The sequence below is a fragment of the Drosophila montana genome, unplaced genomic scaffold (assembly GCF_035044405.1).
Source record: "Drosophila montana isolate Dmon_TW-CO22-7 unplaced genomic scaffold, ASM3504440v1 contig_2577_1, whole genome shotgun sequence".
Classification (NCBI taxonomy): domain Eukaryota; kingdom Metazoa; phylum Arthropoda; class Insecta; order Diptera; family Drosophilidae; genus Drosophila; species Drosophila montana.
Genome location: NW_026997439.1, coordinates 48,630 through 74,801, shown reverse-complemented (window position 1 = coordinate 74,801; position 26,172 = coordinate 48,630). Strand labels below are relative to the sequence as shown.

Sequence of the window (26,172 nt, the reverse complement as noted above, 5' to 3'; positions counted from 1 at the left end):
GCGCGCTCTTATTTGCCTGCTGAGAGTGAGAGAGCGCCTCTGGCTGCGTGGGAGTACTGCCGCTGTGTGCGTGCGTGTGTGTGTGTGTTTCTGTGCCTGTGTGTATTTTGTTTGTCTTTGCTGTGAGTATGCTTCAATTACCGTTGAATGCGCTGCGCGCGGCTATTGTAATGTTAACATTGACTGACACCAGGCACGGGTCGTAATTTACATGTCTCTGCACTTGTACTGTTAGCTTCTGTCCGTACAGTGAGAGCCAACAAGAATGCCGTCTGAGTGGGGCACATACAGTGTAGTTTGTCTTTGTGGAATTGAGCACAGGGCTTTTTGGTTTTTGTTTTTGTTTTTGTTTAATAGGGGAAAACGAGTGGAGGTCTCATGCTGTTCTCATGTATATTTTTGTTGGATGCAGGCATGCAGCAATTATTATATTCACAAACAATTTAAGCCGCATCGATGCAGTGCGTCTGTGTCGCCATGTCAATTTCGAATTTGATTCACATTCGCGCCAAACTCTGATGTGGGTGCAATCGACCCGTTTGATTCCTGGCCAGGTGCAGCAACTGCAGCACTGGCCGCCACAGCCACAACGCGATACGGAAACGAACGCCCCGCCGCCGGCTGCAATTGTCGCGCCGACACCTCTTCCTCTCGCTCCTGGTTGCCCAGCATGGGCTCAAACAAATGATGGAACAGACTATAGGGCTGGGCGGTGACACTCCTGTTCGGCGATGCTGGCCGCTCCGACGAAAACGGCTGCGGCTACAAATCGGAGCACAATTATTATCTGTCTTTCTCTGTCTCCTCTCAAGACGTTTCGACCTACCTGCAACAGTGTGGTATACATCTGATCGGCATAGTTGAGCAGCAGGCGCAATCCCTGGAAGCCCTCCTCGCGTTCGGGATGCTGGCGCAGCTCCTGGGCCGCTGCATTGGTCATTCTGGTCAGTATTTGGACCACCGTCGAGAGGCTGCTCACCAGACGCATCACATCGTTGTTCACATCCACGGCCTGCGGCAGCATGAACCATTCGGGCGTGTGCCCATTCGAGATGCTGGAGCCAATAGCATCGCTACCAGCGCTACTACTGCTACTGCTGCTACTGCTGCTGCTACTGCTGCTGCTGCTGCTGCCGCTGCTGCTGCTGCTGCTGGTCATGGTGGTCATGGTCGTGGTGGTGGTGGAGCTGGTGGTGTTGGTGGTGTTGGTGGTTGCAATGCGCATCTGGCGGGGCTCAACGATGACAATGGCTGTTGGGGGAGCCTGGTGGCAGTTAGGCTAGGCGTTAGCTGTCATGGGGTTCGCGCTGTGGTTACCTGATCGCCGTCCGCAGCCTCCTTGCAGTCTGGAATTGACCAATCGCCAATGGAATTGGATGCCGAAAAGTTGGCGCCGCTGCCTTCCTTGCTGCACCACATAAATGGATTTGGATTTTCAAATACTTTAGATTTTAAACACGGTCTATACATTGTACGCTTGTAAACGAACTAAATGGAAATACCCAAACGTTTTTCAAATTGTCCGCCAAGCTTGCTACGATCCGACACTGAAACACTTATCTCTTATCTTCAGAAAATACTCAAATTGATAATTCACTTATCCAAGAGGCTCGACACAGCCACATGCATACTGTACATACAATCTGAAATATATTTCTGAGTTCTGAAAGGTTGTTGTAGAAGCAAATCTAGTTCGAATATTATAAACTATCGCTTATAATTCTTTCAATAAATATGCCCAATTTTACAATCGAAAGTAGATCTACAGAAATTCAAATACATTAAATTTTCAAGAACCAGTTTGGTAAAAACCTAAAGAACCTAGCTTTAATAGTTCCTGAGATCGTACAGATTAGAGATGGGCGCGGGTCTAAGCAATCTAATCCCTGAAATGTTATTATATCGAAGGAGCTTCGTCCCGCATGTGCCAAATAATGATCTTTTCTCACCATCGCTCAATAGAAACAAATGCAAATCTTTGAAATGAAGTCAAGAGAGAAATCCTTTTGTGCATTTTTTGGGAACTTTGGGATATTTGGGAAGTGTCATGAAGTTTTGGGATCATCGGGAATTAATGTTCCTCCTTACCGACTATAATATTGACTGTGTTTTACATCCCAGCATTTTTTGAAAAAATCCTTTAGCTTTCGAGTATATACTTAAACGAATGATCGGGACATCGAGCGGATATAGATGCCGCATAAAACAAGGCTCTGATAATTAAATTCCCGAATATAAAGGCCCCCAATTAGTAGGACCAATAACATATGATTTGATAACTATAGAAATATAGAAAATATGCAAATATATTGTAAGCCGGTAAGTGGAAAGTAGCGTTTCTTTCTCGTTCTATATATATCCCGTGGACTCTGTAGATATCCTGCGGATTATTAGAATGTGTAGGAAATATCATAGCAAGCCGAATGTCAGACAGAAGGCAACATCAACATCAACACAACAAACAAATCCATCGAATCCATTCAAAATATACAAGAACTCTTTTTTAGCATATTAAGTACCATGTCAGTTCGTCGAACTAGGAAACACACGCTAACCGACGAGGAACGGCTGGATAGACTATATCCCCTGCCACCGCAACCACCCGATCAGTGTCGCGATGCGTTCCTCAGGGAGTTGCTCCCGCCGCAAGAGCCCATTTCATATGGCTCGGTCGAATTTATGGAGGAAGCGTCCATAACGTCCGATGATAGCATATTGTCCAAACAAGTTGGAAGCGGTGTCGAGGCGAGGATCGTGGACGAATTTGTAAAACATCGCGCCGCCATAATCCCAAGCAGGCAAGCAAGGCTATCCATAAAACCCGTATTGCAAGACGACAAATTGCCCACATCGGTCCTAAACAAGATGCTAACGGAACGCTACGGCAGCATAGCCAAGGCCATCGGCTTTGTGGCCGTGCTCTTTCAGCTGACGGAGCTCAAGAACCGGATGGCCGTGGTGCGTGAGATGTGGAGGTTAAAGTCGAATGTCGATCGTTCCATTCGCATGTTCAGCTGGTCCCTCAAGGACTATTTCATGCGCTTCAATATACGCAATACGGTATACCTGGACACCATTGAATTGGAGCTGAAGGGTCAAATGGACTGCTTCAAGTTTCGCATGGATCTCAAGGAAGTCATACGGCTCATTGATGCTGTGTATGAGGATTTTAAGGCCAAGCGCAACATCTGCAGCAGGTCCATGTTAGTTATAAAGTAAGTTAACCAGTTGACACGCATTGATCCTTAAGAAAATACGGATATAGCAAATTGGAATGATAAACTATCTGTAATTATTACACGAAGAAATTCCAAGAAACTCAAATTTATATGCTATAATACACTAGTCGGGATCTAAAGCAAACCTCAACCATTCGTTTTTACAGAGATGCCCAAGTGGATGTTATGGAGCTGTTGTCGAGTTCCCAGAGGGAAGCTGAGGCGCATCATAATCAACTAACAAAGGCTATGCAGCAGACATCACGTTTTGGCAATCCGGGCGGACAAGCGAAAATCCATTACATGGATTGTAAGCACACGTTTAGATAGTTGATTATACTTGACTCTTAGATCTGATATTAATCCTTTTAATGCCGCTAGGTTTGGCACCAATCGAGGCACGCTACAAGATAAACTGGGCGCAATCAATAATGGAGCAGTCCAACTTGCATGATGAATTTCGCAATAAGGTAACATTTTTAATTTTATAATATTTCGAATATTTTACGATTGCTATAGACCCTAATGAAACAATTATGTAGCACTGGAGGCTAAGTTGGGCCTAATTATTATTTTTAAATCACTTATTTCCACTTAATTTCCGTCTGTTTACGTGGACGTATACTCAAAACCTGTGAAAATGTTAGCTCTCTGGCCTTGATTACACTTTACAATTAGTTTATATACATTTAATATTTATATTAAATGTTATTAATTATATATCCTATGTGTCCTAATAATTTAATATATATTCTGATAAAATGTGAATGTGAAATCAATTTTATTATGTAACCTGATATTCAAAGTAACTGTCCCAATAAAATGCCACAAATTAATATCTCAAATATTAAGGGAATTCTACAAACAATTCGCTATTAAGATTAAGGCATCTATTGATAATTACTTTGAAAAGTTCAACAGAACTTTAATTTAGTTCAGATTTATTCCAAAAAGATGATCTTTTTATCCAATCATTTCAATGAATTTTCTTTTTTCTGACAGGAGATCTCAGACCAGTTGAACTATTTCAAAGAGAATCTCACGGAAGTTCGCTACCTTTGCGATACCACAAACCTGGCCTATGATTTGGAGATCAACAATTACAAGGGACGCATCGCTGAGACCGAGCAGGCATACGAGGAGAGTATGGAGCTAGTCGACAACGAGATTAATTTGACACGCAACAAGTTGATCAAAGTCAAAGATGATCTAGCTTTTTGCAAGAGCCAAGTGCCCGTGTTTCATCGAAAAATTGCAGAGGTAAGGGAGATTCTTACCAGCCAAGAAGAAGAGCCCAAGCGAGTCACGGTAAGTGAGAGTGAGTTCCTGCCTATTATATGAAATTAAGCACAACTTTCTTTACCAGGAACGAATATCGACTCGTGTCTCAAAAAAGATCTCAAAAAATCTTCGAAAAGGATGAAACAAAAAATAAATAGTTTAGTTTATAAAATATTTAGAAAAACATAATGAGAAAAAACATTTTGCTTAACGTTTAGCTACAATAAAATTTATTAATACCAGAAAACTAAATTTGTGTATATAGATATATATTGTATATATAGTACTTTTTTTTTTTTTGTTTTTGTTTGTTTATCAATTTTTCTTTGCAACTGCAACAATTTCATTTGAAAACGTCGCTTGACATAAAATAGTTCATATACACATACATACATACTATATAGTAAGTATTATAACTCTCTGGTTTCACATCGAAACAATCGTTCAGCTTACGATACTAAAATCCTCGACTGCCCTGTTTATCATATCAATATCGATCGCATCCTATGACTAATACCTAAACGTACAACTTACAGACACTCATTCAGCCAATTCGTAAGACCTTTTTTGTTATTGGAAGAAGAAATGCTTTAAACAACTAAAACTTTATACATTTTTTATACACGCACAGCAGAAATCATAATAACCATAATAATAATAATTATCATAAGCTTTCGTCATTAACATAGAACAAAAGATAAACTAGACATCAACTTAGTACTTATTAACTATCAATTAATAATATCAATATCAAAATATTAACCTTATCGTTCTTCGAGTTAAATAAAAAGAACTATTTGATGGGTAACACACACATAAAACTTTCGAGTTAATTAAACAGAAATTTGGTTGGGTCACAACTAAAGATTAGATTTTCAAAGATTACAGATTTGTTTTTTTGCTTTTAATTGTTTTAGTTGGGCGCATGCGCCGTGCGCAGCTTGGCGCGCACATTTAGATACTCGGGATTGACATATTGCCGCTCCTCGGCATCCTCGGCATTCTGTTTCTGTGCCGCCGCGCCATGCTTCTGGGCACGCTCCATGATCACGCGTCCCAGCTCGCCCTGGAGACCGGCCAGCTCCGCTTCGGGCGAATGCTGTTCGATTGCCGCCGCCGCCGCCGCCGCCGCATGACGCTCCTTTTGCTTCTCGTAGGCGCGCTGCAGTTCCGTCTTCTGGTTGAGCACACTCTTGCCACTGCAACAATCAGATGGGAATTGGTCAAAGGATCTTGTTAAGCAAATCAAATTTCAGTTTGTACTCACATGCGCGCATTGAACTTGAGCTCGCGATGCAGCTCCTTGCGATCGGTATTCTCAATGCAGGGATTGATCAGCTTCTTTGGCAATATGAGACCCTCGGCATCGGTCTGGACACCCGTGGGCGTCGCTGGCGGCGAACTGGACATGGACATCATGGTGCCAGTTACGTTCTCAGCCAAGCAATGCGTTCGCGCTGCCGTATCTGTAAAAAAAAAAAAAAACCGTTGATCAATATAAATGTCGCTGACTTGTTGAACTTTCTACAAGAATTGAAAAATAATCTGGCCAGTTACTAAGTTTAATTGGCACTTGGCCTTCGTTCCATAAATCAAACAATGCACAACAGCAGCAGCAGCAGCAGCAGCAGCAGCAGCAAGAACAACAACAAAAACAACAACAAGGAGAAGCTCTTATAAAATACGAGCCACACAACAAAAGAGCGGAAAATGTCTTGGCCGATGTCTGCCTCGACTTGACTGTCTTGACTGTCGCCCGTTTATTAAGGTTAAATATTTCTTTGCATTCATGTCATTGTCAATTTGTTGTTACACAAAAAAAAAACAACTACAACAACAAAAACTGCCTATCTGTTACAAAAAACAACACCAACAGCAATCAGCTTAAAGCCAAAGGCAATGGCCGAGCAAAGCCGACCGACAAGTCGTCAATTTCAAGATTCTTTCTTTGGCCGCAAAACTGCTTTGTTCACCCCCCGTCATAATAACCCACATTTGGGCGCACATTTCTGGAGCAAAAAAATAGTATAAAATATATATATACAAAAAAATAAAAACTTTGGTTTAAGCCCAGAACCAGAACTTAAACTAGATTAATAGGTGTTGATAAGGGGACAAACTGCCGTTGAGAATCGCTGATGAGACAATCGCGAGATGTGAAAGTCGTTCAAATTTATGCGTATCTGCAATTTGTTCTAAATGTTTTACAATCTTTTACCAACCAACAATGAATACAAAACTTTAACTAATAAAGAGCGTGAAATCAATGCGGAAACCATTTAAAATAATGTCTGGTGGCATATGAACAAATATTTTTCGTATACTCTGCAAAAATATGCTAAATAGTCTGCGGCAAGCGGGGAAGGGGGGAAATACAAACATATACAAGAATTTTGCATACCAAATTTAATGGCCCTAGCTTTTTAAGTGTCTGAGTTCAACGGAACTGTTGGCATCGGCCCATCATATTTCTATATAAATATTTATATATATGAGAAAACATTTACAGTGTTTCAATTTAATAGTTTGGTGAGGAATTTCGAGAAAACGGAGTGCTATTTTTTCATATGAGCAACTTTCCTGTCTAATATTATTATATTATATTAGAGCTGAACCTATATACCCAATATTCTAGCTGAGGTACTTATAATTGCAGAGTTCAATGCTAAACCTTATCAGAGTATGAATATAACCGAACAAGGCATCCGCATACCAAATGTGCTTAATTTAACTCTTATAGCTTCTTAGTTCAATGAGGTGCGAAGTAGCTTAAAGCAGCAAAGAACCTAAAAAAGTGGAAAGAGGCAACTGGAAAAAATATAGCAGAGTTCCTCGAAATTTCTGAACTCTATTGAGATAGTTGACTGGGCACAGTTGAGGCATTCACATATTAAATTTGCTGTCTCTCTAACTTTTCAAATCTCCGAGTTCCATAAAGAACTCTATTCATAGCCTAAGAAAGTGAATCAGCTATCAAACTCTTTACCACTCGCCACTCCACACACCAAATTTTCCGAGTCTAGCTCTTTAGTTTGCCAAGTTCGTTGGGGCTTAGTCAAATGTTTATCATAAACTGAAAGACCTAGGGCTTAAGGGCAAAACAAAGCGTTTGCATTGATTGCTGCAACTGGAAAATGTTGGAACATAGTTTTTCATCATTAACCTCTATGCATATGACTGGAAGCGTAAAGTTTTCAATTATGCTATATGTCGCGGAGTCTGATATATGAGTTGGGGCTAACTGTACTCGAATGTCATGCCTAGTTTAACTTGAAACGCGCTTAGTTCTATTAACTTTCTTGCATTGCGGGTCATACGAAATAAACACAAATTTTCCATGGCCATAAACTTGTTCCAAGACAAACAGCTCAAAAAAAAACTTTCATTCAGACACCTAAAAACAATGCGAGTGCGCTGCTTGTTTGCTTGATAATATTACAAGTTTTCATATGATAAATTAAATACACACAGAGAAAGAGAGGGAGATATTTGAAGAGAGAGAGAGGCACAACAAGAAGTCGCCGCTTGCAGTTGTCTGGGACATTGTGGGTCGAATCGGACATGGAGCAACTCGATGAAAACAAATTGCATATAATTAGTTGTTTGGCATGGGAGGGGACGACACCCTTATAAAGACTCGACTGTTATTTCATTTGCCTTAATTTCACACCAACACACACACACACGCACAACTCTAATGAGTACACCCATGGGTTCTTCCAATAAGGCAGCGGGTCTGCAACCGGGCTTTGGACTGGGCCTGAAATTGCGCGAATTGCGCAAGTGAAAACTTGTTAGACTGCAGCGCGTAATCGTCATCGACATCGACATCGTCATCGTAATCGCATTCGGAGTCGTCCATGTCTGCATGCCCAACTGTGGCACAGTGAAAACCATTTATAGTCTCTGTCTGGCAGTGCAGTGCATTGCATTGCAACCGCCTCCAACTGGTGTGAGGCCCTCCCTCAGCTTGTTGAACCCACGGAATTTTTATACGCTTGCAGCGGGTATTCAGATGTGACACTTCTCAGGAAACCAGGGCCTATATAGGATACATATTCCTGATCAGTCGGTCGAAAAAGAAACTTTCGTATCAAAGCATTTCTAAGCCACACGTTTGATAGGTTATTAATTCTCTGTCCCTATATGGTATATACATATATACCTGATCTGTAGCGACTAAGCCACATGTGTGGAAGGATATTATAAGGTATATATATTCCTGATTAGTAGAGGCTGAGCCACATGCTTGGAAGGTCTTAATTCTCCCTCCCTATGAAGTATATATATAAATTCCTCAATAGTAGCGACTAAGCCAATGTTTTTAATACATATATATTCCTGATCAACAGCGACTACTAAATCGATCGCAAATAAAACTTTCGTATTAAAATATTTCCAATCCAAATGTCTTTGATAGGGTATAAATTCTGCGGTGTGTCGAAGATAGCCTTTTCTTCTTTCTGGAAATGGTAAACATGTCAAACGGCAAATCAATCAATCAATTGAGATTTGCATACAATTTTCGATTGGGTCACATGACAATATGTTAAAGACTGCAGCATATTTCATAATTCCGCAGCTGCTGGTTATCAAGAGCTGAAAGGTTAAAGGTTAGCTCGCCTGATTCATGGCCATTTTCCAAAAAAGAAAAAATAATAATAATCTGCCAAACAAAGGCCAACATTTTGAACAAATTTAAAACCTATTGTTAAATTAGTGATAATTTGTTGTAATTGTGTGCAGCGACTTTTAGGAAATGGTTTGATTGATGGCTGCACCAAATATATATACATATATGTATATATGTATGTGCATATATGTATGCATGTGCGTGTATGTCAATTCGAACTTTCAGCTGCTCAATTGGCTGCTTTAAGCAGGCAGACCCTTTGTTGATGGCTTCACTGAAGTTGTCTCGTTATTAGCCGACACAATTAACTGACATTTCTCAATTGAAAGCAACTGCAGCTGTCTTTTAAGCTGAACGAATTGGTGAACTGTTTGAACTTTTCACATTTTCCAGCACTGCAAATGAGTTCAAGCAAACTCACAAGAATTGTCTGGAGCACAATATCAAGCTGAGGTTTTTCAGTACTGACAATGTTATAAATATTTTAACTAGTATTATTTTTCAGCAGTATTAACTTTTTTTAAAAGTAATTTCTAAGAAAAAAATGCGTTCACAGTACTATAGAATCCGACGTTTTTCAACAATGTTATAATAATAAATGTTATAAGTATTTATAATAATATAAATAATTTAAACTATGTTAAGCATTTCATATATTAAATAAAGTTAACAAAAATACCTTACCATATCCCAAATTTTTTAGCTAGGTTTTTCGTTTATAAAGCATTTTACAACACTTGACAGTGTGAGCAATTAAAAGTCTTAATCTTGCTGCCTGCTCTGTGCATTTTATTTAATTAACCGCATGCGATGAATCGAAAATGCAATCAAAAACACGTTTTCGTATTCGAATTAAACCGGAAAGTTGACCAAACTGCAATTTATAAACTAGTGAAGCACAACCAACTTAACAGCTTGCGAAAAAAAAACGTCTGGCAACCCTCAAGTATATTTAACTTTTTCCCAGGCAAAAGTTGCAATTTTAAAGACCTTATCTCGAGTTTGTTAGTTAATGAGGCTCTTAAAATAAAGTCGTATGAATTGCAATTGAATTTAATCGATTTGATATTTTCGCGAGCGTTGCCACCTTTTTTAAATTGTTAGTTATTTTGAGAGTACAGCTCATTCCGTAAATGCTGTTATTAGAAAATTCTTGAAATTTAGAAGAACAAATAAATATAGATTTTAACTTGTGAAGCCTTCAATTAAAGTTGTTGACGCAGCCAACTTACGAATTTCAAGTTGCCAGATCGCTGTAAGAAAAATGAAAAGTACAAAATACTGGATGCGCATTAGATAATCATGAAAAATAAAACGAAATGCCAAACAGAAATCACGAGTAGAAAAGTTTTTATAAATTACAAGACATAAACTTCTTGCGTTAGGTTTTTACTCCAACTAATGTCAAAGTTCTTGTTTCTTGAAAAGTCAAGTAACTACGTCTGAGTAAAAACAAAGAAAATGTTACTTTAAATGTAAATTTCTCTTGTATTAGCCTGTTGCATTAGCCATAAGGCGGCGACAGAATCAAGTTTTATGTTAACTTTGTGAGACGTCAATTGAATACCCATATTTAATTACACAGAGTATCTCGAAGAGTTGATCTTTTAAAATTAGATTTCTCCCGCTTGAAGTACACTTGTATTTTGCCCTGAGCACAAAAGATCTATAGCCAATATCTTGAAAGGCATCTGCAACACGCTCTACCATGCATTTGCAAGACATTTCGGTTTATTTACGACCAGGCTAAGACACACACACACACACATACAAGATTTCACCTGCACACACACAGATATACACACGCAGGCACAAAATTTGTTGTGCTTAAAAAATGTATTTGTTTAGCTTCAGAATGGGGCATACAAAGAAGGCAAGGAGATATCGAATTTTTGTTGTTAGACTCACTTTCAAAGATCGACATGCGGCTCATGATGCTCGAGGAGATGTGCGGCACCGGACGTTGCATGTTTGTTGATTTATTATAAACAGGTATAACTATATAGTCAAGGTATGTAATAAGCAAGAGGATAATAGCACTTGAATTTGGATTAAAAACTAACAAGGAAATTTGTAAGATTTCCTAGATATATAAAAAAAACACACCAAGACAACTGTTACTGAGTTTTTGCCTCTCCTCTTTTAGACCGAGTTTGACTTAACTTGGCCAATTGCCAATGGCAAATCAGCTGTTATCTTATTATTTCTGTTGCTCTTGCTGTTGTTCTATGTTGCATCCAATTGCTGATGGTGGCAGCTGCATTCACAGGTGAGACTAAGACACAGTTGCCACTTGTATTTTCACTTGCCCCACGGTTTGCTGCCGCTTTCGCTTTCGCTTTCAGCTGGTGTTCTTATCAATGCGACTTATGGCTTCAAACTGGCCCGGCCAGCTAGCCGGACTCGGTCTCCGACTCGGGCTCGGACTCGGCGTGGCAAATGCCTGCAATCGATTAACGGCGACGAGTGCAGCGCGGCGACAGCCCACGTAATGCGGCTGCGTTTCTGCTATTTTAGGCTTCCTCATTTGTTGCAACATCAGAAAGAAAGCAAGCAGAGACAAAAAAGCACAACGAGCAAGAGAGGGAACGAGAGAGAACCAACACCCGAAATGGGTGGCAGAGCGCGGGCTTATGCAATGTTGCGCCAATGGGGCGACAACTGACCCAAATTTGTGAGCCACGAATGGCAAAAGCAACCGGCTGGGGCAACATGCAAAAACGCATCCATTGTTTCATCCTGGCTGCATGCAACGAAAGTGAAAGCTTTTGTTCGAGCACAACCCGCCGCAACCCCTCCTTAAACCCAACCCTTACAACAAAAGCCCAAAATCAAATTAGCAGCCTTGCAGCACACATGTGCAGCTTGCAGCATTTATACACTGAGCAATTTCGCCAGAATTTGCAGTTCATCAATTTTTATAGTTTGATGAATATATCAACCTAATCTATGGAGGCGCTTCCTTGTGATTGTCAGCCAAGACCCTAGCGCCTACTAAGGAAGTTGATCTGAAATACGAGCTTTGTTATGTCTTTGCTTAATATGCATAAAAAGACCTTATTCGAATCTATACAAATTTATATTTAACAATTTCATAGCCTATTTTATGGCAAATATATTCAATAATTTTCCATATTTTCCATAGAACTCTTTTTTAGCTCGTCAATTCTCTATGACAAGCATCACATAAAAATAATTTATACATTTAAAAGTACAAATATTTTTATATGAAGAAATCTGAGCATTTAAATCTTGTAAATCGTTCGTAAATTATGCCTTATGAATATATTTATAGAATATATAAATATATAAAAGAGAAATGAGTAAAAAAATAATAAGACATTATTGCCATATTAAAACTACAATAAGAACAACAATATATTTCCACTTTAATGCAAATCTTAGAAGTTTTTACCGCATTTATAAACTGAAGCTGAATAAAATATGCAATAAAATATCTAATAAAATTAATTGAAAAATGAAAAATCTGTCTTGTTCAATGTCAGCCTTTTCTACTCTATTGTTATAGTTTTTTTGCGAGTGCATTGGGAGTCTGCAAAGTTGGCTCATGTGGCATGCATCGCGTTGCCTTGACCTGCAGACATTTTGTTGTCGCAGCTGCTGTTCACGTGGGCAAGGCCAAAGCTCGACGGAAGCTGCGTGTGGCGTGATTGGCTCTCTGGCAGCCAGTTGTGTGTGGGTGTGTGTGTGTGTATCTGTGTGTGCGCACAGTTTCAGGGGCAAGCATAGGAGCAGCCAGTCAGCCCAGGAAAACCTCACATCCACCGCCCAGCCCTCGCCAAAAATGGCAGACGCCGTCTGGGCGCTTGCTGTTCGCCTGGTGCTAATTGGCTCCATGGAGAAAATGGCCGCTTTGCGGGCCATGGAAAACACGCACACGAATGCCCGCGCGAGGCAAATGGTCGGGCGAGAAGATGCAGCGTCTAAGACATTCAACTTCTTGTCTTGACTCCAGCCGCACAGCACAGCAGAGCGCAGCACAGCCCCAGCAGCACTCCACTCCAGTCACTTCTCCAGGCGTTGGAGGGAGGGAGGAAACCGTTTGAGTTTGAGTTTGAGTTGCAGCACTCTGGGGTTAGTTGGGGCCCGGTGGGGCAAAGCGAAGCGCGCCATTCAACAAACTCTAACTCAAATACTCCGCCTCAAAACAACAGGCGCACAGCAACCAGCCAAAGCTGACGGCGCGCAGGAGCAACAGGAGACACAAACAGGAGCAATGACGTCCTCGGCACAGGAGCAGACGGCATTGTTTGAACAAAACAAAAGCTTTGTGTCGAAAGCTTCAAAGCTCTCTCCTTGATGTCGTAGGGGTCGCGGCGCCTCGCCTCGCCTCGCCTCACCTCGCCTCCTGTTGACGTCACCACGTCAGGCCTGTTGCCCAGGGCTGCCAGTTGTCGGCAGCCCTGTCCGCCATTTGCCACTTGGCGAAAAACATCAATAAATAGATTTCCCTGATTTTTCAACAGGATAGCAGAAAACGCCAACAACGACCGACAAATATTTGTAAGCCAGGCAAAATCACACAGAAGCTTTGTTGTTGCTCTCTCCGCGTGTGTGTTTTGAAGGAGCGAAGGAGGGAGGGAGGGAGGGGGAGTGTTTCTTTCCCCATTCCAAAAGGGGGGTAGCTGGCAGCTCTTATCAGTTATCAGCTGGGGCAACGCGTTGCAGCCCGGTTCCCTGTCTAGCCAAAAGCTGAACGGGGTGCGTTACACTTGAATATACATATATTACATATATGTATATCTACAAATATATATTATATAGACACTAGATTGGTCGTCTGTCTGGAAATTATGCGCGTCCGATTATTTGCGCCTGTTTAGAGCACAGAACTGATCAATAAACATTTTTATTTATTTTACTTCAAGGCGAAACTTTTGTTTAATTTTTGACCATAAAAATTGTTGTTTATTTTTAAGCAATCTTTAATGTAAGCAAATTTTTTAAAAATATTTTAATACAGCGAACGCTTGCTAATTAGAACGTTACGGTATAAAATTTAAATAAAACATATTTACGCAATTTTTGTAAATATTTTAAAAGTAAATGAGCTACCTATTTTGCAAGAATAATGTTTGCTTTGACCCAATTTTTGTGAGGTTTTGAAATTATAAAAAAAAGCCACAATTGTTCCAATTTCCGAGCAGTTATTGTATGAATAATGTTCAAGATATTCCAATAAACAAAAATAAAGTTAATTAATTCAATAAAAACAAACGCATATGTTAATGGAGCTGTGCCCTATTTCAAGAAAAAGAAAAGAAACTAATAAATAAATAATAGGAAACAAGAGAAATTTGCAAAATATTTGCGCAAGTTGAAAAACAAAATATGCTAAATTGTTGAACAAAAGAATGAAAAAGTATTAATAATTGTCTAGCATTAGCAAAAAACTATTGAAAAATTTTGAATTAATTATAATTATAATAAAAAAAATAATTATTGTAAATAGATATATGGAAAATAAAATATAAACAAGCTATGTATATATAAATATTTCTCTCAAAAATAAAAACTTATGTTTGCAGCTACAACACATAGAACTGAAATTCAAATATACATATATTTATATGTAAAATATATTATATTATTTATATCATTGTATCAATAAGTTATCAAATTTAACAAGTGAATAAAAAATATATATAACATATATATGTATATGTATATAAAAGAGAAATAGTCTTATTCTGTGTCTACATATCAAGTTTGATGTATCTTACTCTTATAATATTCGAGTTAAGTCTAACAAACCGTGTCTCTAAATCGATATTTATCTACATTGTCAAAACTGAAGAAGCAATGATAAACTTGTGATGCGTTTGGTAATCAAGAATATATATTTACAAATTTCAACCTCTAGCATTTGTAGTTATCGTTTTTTATTCAAACTGACTTAATGCGCCCTATTCAGGTCATCTTCCTGATCAAGAATACATATATATATATATATGTATATATATGTTCAGGGATGTTTCCAAAGGGGCATGACATTATTCAAAATATATAAATTGTTATCAATCGAAATTTGGAAACCTACAAAACTATTTGAAAAAGTATCAAAATAATTTACACACAGCTTGTCAAAGGGGGCTATAAAAGTTAAATTGAGTAGAGCTCGATTCAATTGCATACTAATTAAATTATTGTAGCTCATTTTTGAATCCGTTTTTAAGCATAATACTTATATAAATTAGCAACAAATTAATCACTGCAAAAGGCAATCTTTGAACCACAATTCTCATGCCCATTTTCACACTTGTGCGACGATTCCCAGTTATTATTGCGAGTTTTTATCGATCACTTTAAATAGAGCCAAAGTATTCCTGGTCCGCCCCAATTGCTTATCCTACGGGGACGTCATTGTAGGCGCGTGTTAGTCATAGCCATTTAGAGGTATTTATTATTTGTATTTGTATTTTGTTATTGGTATTGTTATTGTTATTGGCTTGTTTGTCTGCTTGACATTAAACGGGCCGAGCCGACACACGCGACTTTTTAAAGACCTCGACCCCAGGAGACCCGCCCACACACACACACGAACAGTCGCACACCTTGTATGGAGTGCTTATAGCATACCCTTTGCCGAGGGCATTTTAATTTCAACAGTCAACATGTTACGTTTCAAACTTGCTGTAAAAGTAACTTGAGTTGATTAATTGATAAATAACTTTATATAAAAAGGTCGCAACCTTTTGCTACATATATCATATCATTTTGCTGTACATATCTTATGTAGGGATCGATTTTCTGGACACACTTTAATATCTGGATTGGTTTTTATTTGATTACTTTCTGTAACAGACATTTAACATATTATGGGCCACAACATATATAACTAAAGTTGGAGGAAACTGATAGAAGATATATAATTTTTAGGGTTGAAAGGTTTCCTAAGTGACCAGGCATTAAGGCAACTGAACTAGGAAGTTGAATCAGTTTTGAATTCCCTGCTAGTTGAGCGAGTAGAATGTTATAATAATGTACAATAATAATAAGAATATTTATAAGAATAGATATACTCATAGATATATAAAATATATATATATATATACATATAATATATGTTATCTTGTTTATAAAAAATTTGCATTCTTTAACAGTCTTCAGAATATTTTACAAAACTTGACAAAAGAAACACAAACTCACATAACAATAACACAAAGCAGCTTCAGAAAAAAAAGCATTTAATTTTTATTTTTATAAGTGTATTAAATCTGTGACCCATTCGAAGAAGAGCTCTGCCTAATTTAGTATATTCTTATTTTGTTTCTTTCAATTTTAGTGGCGTGTCAGAATTTATTGGCGCGCTCATTTTGTGGCCCATTAGGAAGGGAGCTGGGGGAGACCCCCAATTTAGACGCTCAGCTGACTCACGACGAATGAGAAATTAGCTGTGCCCCGTGGCATTGTGAATGTGGTGTCTCCCATATCTGATGGCCGAGGTCTAATGGGAGTGCAACTGTCGCCCAGTGGGAGATGTGCAGCAGCCACCACAGGAAGTCGCATTCCAAAAACGCATTCACAATACACAGTTCACAATGTAAGTCAGCCGTAAAGTGGCTTTCACTGTTTGCCACACACTCACTCGCACTCACACTCGCACTCGCACACTCGTTCATTCATTCAGTCTTTCAGTCAACTTGAAATTTTCCGCGCCGACATCGTTTGTCGTCTTGTTGCGTTTCGCGGCAATTTTCAGTATAATTTGTGGCCAGTTTTTTGCCAGCCACTCGACAAGTGCCACCAAAAAGAAAATAATCGTAAATAAAACCGGACACATTTGTAAATTACGCAACAAACCGAGTTTTTACCAGTCCAAAAGTAACTAAATTTTGGACCAGCTGCTAATATTACGAGCCCACTGACCTTTTCCGTGAATTGCGGTCCGCCGAAAGAAAAAAAAACCAGAAACAATTTGCTAAACGTTGGCCCGGGTTGGGGTTGCGCCTTTCACGGTTCCACACGTCGATGCTCGTTCCACGAACTGATCTGAAAATTCTATGGCTTGTTTATACAAAGCAGAGCATTACGAGGCTTATCCGAGGCTCCCATGTGGCGTTCTCGGCGTTCTCGGCATTCCCCATAAACAAGCCACCAAAAACACACACTAAGCACAACTAAAAGGCGGCGCGCATAAACATTTTCGATAAACAAATTGCGGCTGGCAGCACGTTTAAATGCAACAAAAACAACTTTTATGTAAACTACGAACTACGCGTTGTACGACTAGCAGATACCCTCTAGCAACAGCTTTCATATGCATTGAATTCCTAAAATAATAAAAATAATAAAACAACTTTTATGTAAAGTACGAACTAAACGTTGTACGACTAGTAGATATCCTCTAAAAACAGTTTTCATCTGTGATCTGCATTGAATTCCTAAATCAAATTATAAATGGTTTACCGATTGCCAATAATATTAATGATAGTTTCCATTATTGAACCCCTTTTATTTTAACTATTTAAAACTTTAAAAATGTTCCACTCTTTGAAGAAGCAGCAGCAAATTCGCTGATTATCGAGTTATCGAAACTATCGATAATTTTAAAAAGCTATCAGTAAGTTTTATTTTAGCTTACGTAATGCTATTTTGACTAAGTGTCTTCTTTTCTATAATATATTCTAGTAACATTTTCGCAAGAGCTGGTATTAGTTCTTATTTTCCCGCCGTTAAACAATCGGTAACAACTATCGATAGTCGCCAAAGCAATTGGCATATACAATTATTGTTATTATTTAAGATTGCACAATAATTAAAACTCTTATAAAAGTCTGCTGTCTATTCAGATAAGACTGATTGTTGAAACGTTTTACAATTTGCTTATCTACAACTATGAGAAACTTATAATCTTTTGAGACCCAGACAGACCTAAAACTTATCGGTCAATAAAACTATGCTCATTAGAAGCAGAAAACGTAAAAAGTCTTTTGATATCTGAAAGAACTTGTCTAATTTTGCAGATAATAAACCATGGAACGGCCAACATAAGTAGTATTTATTTTGACTGTGTAGATTGGACTTCCTGAAAAGTAAGCTGAGATCTTAAGTCCTATAGCATAATAAAAAGTATGTTTGTCTGTAATAGAACTTTGTTGTAGCTATGCTTGATGTAACTATTACATAGATAAAAAAAATAGTATAGTAAGTTTTCAGTCCCTTATCGAGTTTAAGATGCTGCCAAGGACGTTAAGTGCAATTAGCTTTAAGCTATTCTTCATTTTATATTGTATTTTTAACACAGTATTATAATTAATTTTCTTCTCAAACATAAGCCCTGTAAACCAAAACCTAAATACCCCTTACTACAAGATTTCAGCAGAGGGTATTAGGAACGCGTTTTAGTCACTTTTTCGTTCGCATTTTTCGAGCAACTCAGAATAGTTAATTTAATGAAATTTCGTAATCCCCCCAGACCCAGCCAATCAACCAAAAATAGCTAATCAAGCAATTTTCGTATCAGGGGAGGCAGGCGAAGAACGTGCGCTCGATCGCGGGAACTCTAAGAATTTGCCAGCTTATCAAAATCGGACCAAAATACAAAAAAGCTTTAAATAAATTTTCATGTGTGGATATTCGAGAGCTCAAACAAAAGAATAAATAAATATATATATACTTCTTATGTGCTGCCTATGAAAATTATCTCAAGTTACGATAATCCCATAAATTTAGAACTCTTTTATCTTAAGCAAATATTTGTTGGCCATAGTAAAACATAAAATGTGTAGACGTAATGACAGATAAGAGGATTTAATAGAGTTCTTTTTTTCAAGAGATACATGAGGCGCAATCGCCATGTGGCAGGCCGAAGCGATTCAAGAGCAAATATATATACATAAATACATATATGCACATTTGTCTATCTGAATTACGATCGAGTATTATGATGAAATTCTGTGAATGTAAGCACTTTTATAGACTTTGATTTGCTAGATTTACTTTATTAAAAATGCATTCAATGCCTCAATTAGCCAACGCTGCAGCGTTTTATGTTCTACGGACTGTAAAAATCACCTTTATGGCCAAATTAACGCCATTAAATTTTCACTGGCCATTAACAATGTTTGGCCAGCTACTGTTTTGGGATTGGTTTCCTTCAAAGTGGTTCTGGCCAAGTACAAAATACACATTTTTACGACTCTCCATAAACATGCGATGGCTGATCTAATTGGGAACTACCTCTAAAGATATAGGAGATGAGCTGAATCGGTTGAAATTCCGATTTATAATTTATGTTTTACTATGAACTAAACTTTTGCGTGAAAAAAACAGATCTTAAACCAAACAAAAACGGGCTTTACGAACTGAGGAAAGTTTGTTTGAACCAGCGATTTCTTTTTTTTTTTGGGGGGACTGGCAGCCCTGGCATATATAGCACGTGATCATTTATGGCTTACAATTAAAAATACAACTTGATTTCCTTATGGTATGCCAATGCAATTACATAATAGCCATTAGATACATTTGAAAGACTCCGGCAAGCCCCTTGCCCCTGCAGCCGAATCCCAGCCGCTCGACAAGTTAGCGTCAAGATATTTCACACAGCGGCTCTTTGAAAGAAATATCTTGAGCCATAATGCGCGTAAGTGAGCATTACAACAAATGGCCTTCATAAGGCGGCTCTAACCGAAACCACAACAAAAACAACTTGAAATTAGCCAATCAAAACTCAAAAACCAACGTTCGGCTTTTAACAAGAAATATGCGGCAGGTGTGTGTGCCTGTGCCTGTGCGTGTGTGTGTGTTAGAGAGGGATGCAAAATACTAGACACATTGTGTGGCATTTTATGTAAGCCGAACGAGACGCATTCAAAAATCGCAGCACTTAACCAATAAAACACAGATTGCAACAATTCAAGCAAAACAATTAAACAAAATGCGCATTCAAGCTACAACAACAACAGACTCTACATATTAAAATATTAAAAGAAAGAAAAATTAAAACAAGAGACCACTTGGCCTTTCACTTTGGCCAGACAAAGCCGTTAATTGATGTTGGGCTTGCAAAAAATGTTGCAAGTACATACAAATATATACACACCATGCATAAACATATCATAATTTAATAGTTAAAATATAACTAAATTTGTTGCCTGCAAACACTAAGAAAACTAATACCTATCGCCAGGAAGATAGTATGGCGATAGCTGAGCAGAAAAGAAGAAGACAGTTACTCACAGTTAAATAAGAAAACCACTAGAAGATAAGAAAGCAATAGAAAAGTGCTACTTGTCGTGATTTGCAGTACCTTATAGATATACTGGGAGGGATTTACCAATGAACGGACAACTTAGACCAACTTTTCTTTAAGCCGGCCTTTTTTTTTACATATCCTTAAAGCGGACATTTTCCATAGAAAGACAACGCACAGGAATCATATGATGTACATAGATAAATCAATATACTATGTAGGTATAATTTTGATTTTTATTATTATATATCCCATTTCCAGGCAAAGCATTTTTGTTGTTGTACAAAAGTGCAATAATACGTTATTTCTTCCCGATGGAATCTGGAATTCCAATTTGATCCCTCGATTAAAACTTTTCCTCATATTTATAAGTACTTACTCATAGATACAGAACGCCCTTTTTATTTCCTTGACTATAACAGTGAATGTTGAACTTAAGAAATTGAAAATAAACCAGAAATAGTAAACACTATAAAAATTCGAAGCGATTTATTCAAAAATCTCCCCAAGTGCTGCAAATAACAGAACATTAAAGCTCAAGTGCGCTTGGGAAGGAATTCCCGTTCAAAAAAAACAAACAACAAAAACTTGATTGTTCCAACAAACGGTATTACGAAATGCTCTCATTCGTTTTGATTTTGTCAAGAGAACATTAGAATTTGCTAAGCTCATTAATGAATGTCTTGTATGTATGCATATATGTATGTATTTACATATGTATATTTGTGTGTATGTATATGTTACTCATTAAGAAGCTCATTAACATGATAATCAGAAAACATTAACAGTGAAGCAGCGAGAAGACAACAGTACATCAACAGTGCGTTCCATACACATGTAGCATGGAAAATGTTCGCATGCAACAAGTCGCTTTACATTGAAATATCCAAATGTTCACAGGAAATCATCAAAATGTGCAAGCGCATGTTGAATACATATATCCAATAAGACTTCTTTTTGACACACACACACACACGCACGCTGCTCTTGTTGTTGTTTTGCTCTCTTGGCGCTGGCATTGTGGTTCGCCTGGGTGCCAAAAGGGGTACAAGTCGAAGAGACTGAGAAAGAGAGAGAGAGAGCGCGAAAGAGCGTCAGTCGCGCACTTACAGCTGTATTGCTTATTTGTTCGCTTTGCCCCCTTCTTCAATACGGATTTATTTTTTTTTTCCTTCTATTTGTTGTTGCTGCTACTTCGTGCGGGGTTGCAAAGGCAAGAAAAATCGAAAGCGCCATCGCGACGTCGGTTCGGTGCTGGTGGTTGCTTTGGACTTGGTCATTGCACAGTGGTTGCCACCCAAAACAATGGATCGGGCGCACAGATAAAGTGTACAAAAACAGATCCGAAAAAGCGCGACTCCAACAAATTGTCTGTGATAAATGGATATGCAAGTATGTGTGTGTATGTGTGAGTCAATTTACAGTTGTTAACACATTGTACCACTGTCGCTGGTGTTGCTGCTGATGATGTTGATGATGATGATGATTAGATGATGATGACGGCAAGCGGTTGAAAAGTCAAAGTCAAATGCAAGACATAAAACAATAACAACAGCGGCAGCCATAAACTATGTACACCCTGTGTATACAATAACAGCAGAAAGCAAAACAAGTTTTCACTTTTATTTAGTTTTTTCGTTTTTGAGTAACTTAGGCATGTTGAGAGGGGTGGTAGAAGGGGCTTGCCGTGTGGCATTCATTACCAAACGACGATTCAATTGCATTTTGTTGTAGCTGCGGCAAATTGTGGCCATAATGAATTGCATAAGCCGGAATCACAATCTCAAGCCGCTGCTCAGCCACATTTGGTCAACTGCAGAGGTTAGATTGAGAGTGAGTGAGAGAGAGAAAGAGAGAGCACACAAGGCTCAAAACTGGCTAATCAAAACGCAATTGAAATAACACATCAAAATATGACCATTTAAGGCAACGGCACATTCACAAATTCCCATATGCGGCTAATCGACATCTTTTAAAAAACAACTACAAAATTATATATAATAAAGCGCGCGCACACACATACACATACACACACACACACCACGCACCCGAAAAGTAACTCATGCTGCATACGGTACTCGCTTTATGTACTTCATTCATTCATTAAGCTCGCGCTCATTCTCATTCTCATTCTTTTGGTGCCCATTGTTTTGGGTGGCCGTCGCGGCCTTGCCTTGGCGCTTTTTTCGCAAATCCAATTCCCATTCCAATACCGTTTCCAGTGGGTTGAGTGTCGAGCGTGCACCGCAATTGGGAGTGGGAATGGCGTCGAATTAGCTCATTTACTTATTGTTGCTACACACTGCTCATTTTGGCAGCGGAAAAAGCACAACGGGAGCTTAAGCTCGAGCTCATGTGCGTCATTTAAGGCAATTGCGCTTTAGTAGTGCTCGCAACAACTGTTCAAAGATTAAAAAATAACAATGCGAATCTGCACAATAAACCAGTGTATTATGCTACAAAGGCTGATAAACAAATTGACGGAAGCAGTCAAGGAAAGTACGTACAAATACAAGCACATAATTTTCGTGTAATGCCCAATTAAATTGATGATCGGAATGTGCGGGCGTACTCAATCAAACAGCAGATCAAACGGACATGTTACACAACGTTTGGGGTTGATTGCGCCCGGCGCACACTCCATCAATCATAGCAACGGTTTACAACACTAAATAAATTCTGATACGATTATATAATCCAATTAGAATTTCATTGACAAAAATTCATATTGATATGAGTGCGTTCCAGTGCGTCTCCGACTGATTTCGAAAGGGCTCTCTCTCACATGCACAAACACGCACACACATATGTCTGTATACGAAGAAATGAGCGCGCGGTTAGCATGCTAATCACAAGCACGAAGCAAAAAGAGCCGAAACAACAACAACACAAACAAACAACAGTAAAAGGCAAATACGAAATAACAAAATTAACAACTCGCCTGGTAACTGGAGAACTGGGGAAACTGGCCGATTGCCGTTTGTCGACTTGCTGCCCTTTGCTCGGCGCCTGTTCAAATAAGTTTCAAATTTTGACAAATAAAACCATGGTTTTGTAATTTACGAGCGCTATTTTCATCATGATTGAGCGCGGCGACTGCGACGGCGACGCCAGTTGAGTGGAGTTTCCCACGCCCATTATTCACACTCAGAACAGAACGGGTTTCAGGACTCAAACTCGCTCTCTCTCGCTCCCTCTCTTTCTATCGCTCTTTTACTGTGTACTTGGTTTTTGGTTGTTTGTCTTTTGACTCCTCCATGGCGAGAGCGCAATAAAAAGGGATTATGTGCAAGCATGTTGCGTTATGTCTGTTTGAATGTGACTGTGTGCGTGTTTTGGGAGGAGTGGGGGGCGGGTGATAAGCGGGGTTCGAGCGAACCGAAAGAAGCTGCAACAACATCTCCCCGTCTAGACGTTTGATTACCGGCACACAAACACAGGCGCACCCAACACACACAGACGCACACACATGCACTCAGACACAGGACGCAGCAACAGCAGAAGATGAAGAGCCACAGGCCAAGGCACAGTGAACTAAAATGTCGTTAGATCGCCACCAAATGATAATTGCTTGGCCAATTTGTTTTTTTATTGGTAAAGCGGATTTTTTCTGCGTGTCTCTGTTCTCTTATCAGTTACATTATTGGAGTGGAAAGAGTTGGAGTCATAAATGTAAAGGTTTTTATATTGTGCCTGGCATGTACATGATAAGGTGTACATCGAAATGGCTTGGATTTATTTTAAAACATTATTTGAAATGAAATCATTTGCGGTGCACATATTTTATTATTCATGTATTATTTTTCTTATTATGCAAAATCTGTCAAGTCTTTTTGGATTATATATAGTCAACTAGAGGTCACAAAGGTCATTTGTGACAATTTTCAATTCATCCCCGAATATTGCAAGAGATTCTTTATGAAATGTATTTCATCAAATCTTTAATTTTTTACTTAATATAGATGATTGTCATTGTAATATCTGAAGTATACGTTATTGAAGCTTGTAATAAATCACCACGTGAAACTTATACTTATATATATCCACACTATTTTTAAGAACTGGCTACTCTGCTCTTCGCGACTGCGATAAATAATGGACATAACAGATAAATAAATCTACCAATTTACTCAATTTAAAACATATTTTGTTGTTTATGATTTAATTAAATAAAGTAACAAACTTGAAATATTTTTGAGTAAACGAAAAAATAAAGTGACTTTTGTATTTTTTTGATGACCTCGCCTTGTCTTATCGTAAAAGGAAATTTTTTTCGCTTCAAATTCATCAGTAATCACGTAATTTCAAATGCAATTAAGCTAAGCAGATTTTGTAAATCTCCAAGAGAAGCACATAGGCCTCTCCCTCTCTCTCCCTTCGTTAAGTTTCAATTACAAACCCCATTCGATTCAGCAGCTTAGAGAACAAAGGCTTAACGAGAAAAAAAAATAAATCTCTTATCTGATAATTTCTTCTACCTGACGTAACTCATTTGCTTGGGGTTGCGGATATGTCATCCATATGCATGCGATTTCGTCACAGTATATTAATCAGCATTGTGTTTCTAATGTTCTTCCTCTTCTTCTCCGTTTGCATTAGCTGTGCGCATTTGAAAACCACTTTAAGCAATAAAGATAAAGATCGAAAGGAGTTGCTTCACTTTTTAGCACAAACGTGACCACTGTGCGTTGCAAGGGACAGGGGGGATGGGGGGGAGAAGACAGAGCCAGTGACAGGCTTGTCAAGGACTGTGCACACTCGATGCTTGGCAAAGGTCACATAATCGGCACGGCGGAGCCTTGACTTTTGCACTTTCGTCAAATGTTTGCGCCGACATTCAAAAAGAAATCAAACACTGCACTTAAAAAAAAAAACGAAAAAGAAAACGAGCAAAAAAAACAAAAAACAAAAAGAAACTCACCACACAGCCAAATGCTTCAAGTGTCGTCGCCTTCTGGGCGTCCTTTTTGTGCAGTGGTGAGTTAAGCGGTCGTCAGATGAAACTGGAATTTTTGTAGACTGCGTCTTTGCCAGCTTCTGTTTTGATTTCGTTGCTCTATGTTGTTGTTGTTGTTGCTGCTCCTGCTGTTGTTGTTGTTGTTGTTGTATCGAATGCTCTCAGCTGCTTGCGTCTGTATTGGTATTTTAGTGTGTGTATGTTTTATAAATCCTTTTGTTTCGCTTCTGCTTTTTGGCGCGCAATTTTCGATTGTCTCGGCGGCTGCTGCTGCTGTTTTTGGTGTTGTTGTTGTTCTTGTTGCTGTGTCAGGCACACACGCGAAACCGTCTTGTTGTTGTTGTTGTTATTGTTGTTTGCATATCACGTTTTGCTGCTTGCCTAATACGAAACAACAGCTACAAACACAATAACAACAAACAAAAACACACACAACAGACACACACACACACTTCCTTTCCCGAAAGGAAGCTGCGTCCGTTTTTTGTTTTTCTGTTCACTTCTTTCTTCGTTTAGTTTTATTTTTTACTTAATTTATTTATGCTTATTGCATTTTCAATTAACTAAGCAAATAACACTCAATTATTGTTTTTCAGTTCGTTATTTTTTTAGCTCTTTTAATCTGTAGCAAATGTTTGCTGGCTGTGGGGCTCCGACTCCGAGCGACGGCGACGCGTTGGCGACAATAAATCGACACGAAAAAGTAACGTCCGTCTCGTTTGCACGTTTTGAACGAACTGAGAGGCACAAGCAAAACAAAAACTCTCAGAGCCAAAGCAAAACACACGATTGTGTTGCGCACGACAGCAAGTCGACCCAGTAATACACTGCATGCAGTTAACCTGCGGCGGCATGTCGTAATGATATT

The 26,172-nt window shown here is 38.7% G+C and overlaps 3 protein-coding genes and 1 long non-coding RNA gene across 7 annotated transcripts; 2 read left to right on the top strand and 2 right to left on the bottom strand.

Moving 5' to 3' along the window:
- Window positions 1-374: 374 nt before the first annotated feature.
- Window positions 375-1,602, bottom strand: LOC135428823 (protein AF-9-like). 2 transcript variants are annotated; one of them, XM_064682931.1, is made up of 3 exons: window positions 1,318-1,602; window positions 827-1,264; window positions 375-762 (listed from the first exon to the last, which is right to left on the bottom strand). In XM_064682931.1, the coding sequence occupies exons 1-3, from the start codon at window positions 1,468-1,470 to the stop codon at window positions 481-483; spliced, it is 873 nt and encodes a 290-aa protein (XP_064539001.1). In that variant the 5' UTR covers window positions 1,471-1,602; the 3' UTR covers window positions 375-480. The 2 variants fall into 2 exon arrangements, with proteins under 2 accessions (XP_064539001.1, XP_064539002.1); XM_064682932.1 differs by having other exon boundaries at window positions 827-1,251; window positions 1,318-1,600.
- Window positions 1,603-2,520: 918 nt separating this feature from the next.
- On the top strand, window positions 2,521-4,641 carry LOC135428819 (uncharacterized). The gene is made up of 5 exons (XM_064682927.1): window positions 2,521-3,215; window positions 3,386-3,528; window positions 3,600-3,688; window positions 4,221-4,526; window positions 4,585-4,641. The coding sequence occupies exons 1-5, from the start codon at window positions 2,521-2,523 to the stop codon at window positions 4,639-4,641; spliced, it is 1,290 nt and encodes a 429-aa protein (XP_064538997.1).
- Window positions 4,642-5,295: 654 nt separating this feature from the next.
- LOC135428824 (protein FAM107B) lies at window positions 5,296-25,616 on the bottom strand. Of its 3 annotated transcripts, none has more exons than XM_064682934.1 (3): window positions 25,269-25,616; window positions 5,767-5,965; window positions 5,296-5,698 (listed from the first exon to the last, which is right to left on the bottom strand). In XM_064682934.1, the coding sequence occupies exons 2-3, from the start codon at window positions 5,916-5,918 to the stop codon at window positions 5,413-5,415; spliced, it is 438 nt and encodes a 145-aa protein (XP_064539004.1). In that variant the 5' UTR covers window positions 5,919-5,965; window positions 25,269-25,616; the 3' UTR covers window positions 5,296-5,412. The 3 variants fall into 3 exon arrangements, with proteins under 3 accessions (XP_064539004.1, XP_064539005.1, XP_064539003.1); XM_064682935.1 differs by lacking the exon at window positions 25,269-25,616 and adding an exon at window positions 23,289-23,412; XM_064682933.1 differs by lacking the exon at window positions 25,269-25,616 and adding an exon at window positions 11,041-11,286.
- On the top strand, window positions 22,599-23,409 carry LOC135428826 (uncharacterized). The gene is made up of 2 exons (XR_010436331.1): window positions 22,599-22,846; window positions 23,053-23,409. It is a non-coding gene; the product is annotated as an uncharacterized LOC135428826 (long non-coding RNA).
- Window positions 25,617-26,172: the final 556 nt, after the last annotated feature.

Excerpts from the sequence above, each read along its gene's own strand:
- LOC135428819 (XM_064682927.1), top strand. The coding sequence starts at position 2,521 with ATGTCAGTTCGTCGAACTAGGAAACACACGCTAACCGACGAGGAACGG. Across the intron at positions 3,689-4,220 it reads ATGATGAATTTCGCAATAAG|GAGATCTCAGACCAGTTGAA; the intron begins GTAACATTTTTA and ends TTTTTCTGACAG. Across the intron at positions 4,527-4,584 it reads AAGAGCCCAAGCGAGTCACG|GAACGAATATCGACTCGTGT; the intron begins GTAAGTGAGAGT and ends TTTCTTTACCAG.
- LOC135428823 (XM_064682931.1), bottom strand. The coding sequence starts at position 1,470 with ATGTATAGACCGTGTTTAAAATCTAAAGTATTTGAAAATCCAAATCCA. Across the intron at positions 1,265-1,317 it reads AGGCTGCGGACGGCGATCAG|GCTCCCCCAACAGCCATTGT; the intron begins GTAACCACAGCG and ends AACTGCCACCAG. Across the intron at positions 763-826 it reads TGTATACCACACTGTTGCAG|CCGCAGCCGTTTTCGTCGGA; the intron begins GTAGGTCGAAAC and ends TCCGATTTGTAG.
- LOC135428824 (XM_064682933.1), bottom strand. The coding sequence starts at position 11,101 with ATGCAACGTCCGGTGCCGCACATCTCCTCGAGCATCATGAGCCGCATG. Across the intron at positions 5,966-11,040 it reads CCGCATGTCGATCTTTGAAA|ATACGGCAGCGCGAACGCAT; the intron begins GTGAGTCTAACA and ends TTTTTTTTACAG. Across the intron at positions 5,699-5,766 it reads CTCAAGTTCAATGCGCGCAT|TGGCAAGAGTGTGCTCAACC; the intron begins GTGAGTACAAAC and ends TGATTGTTGCAG.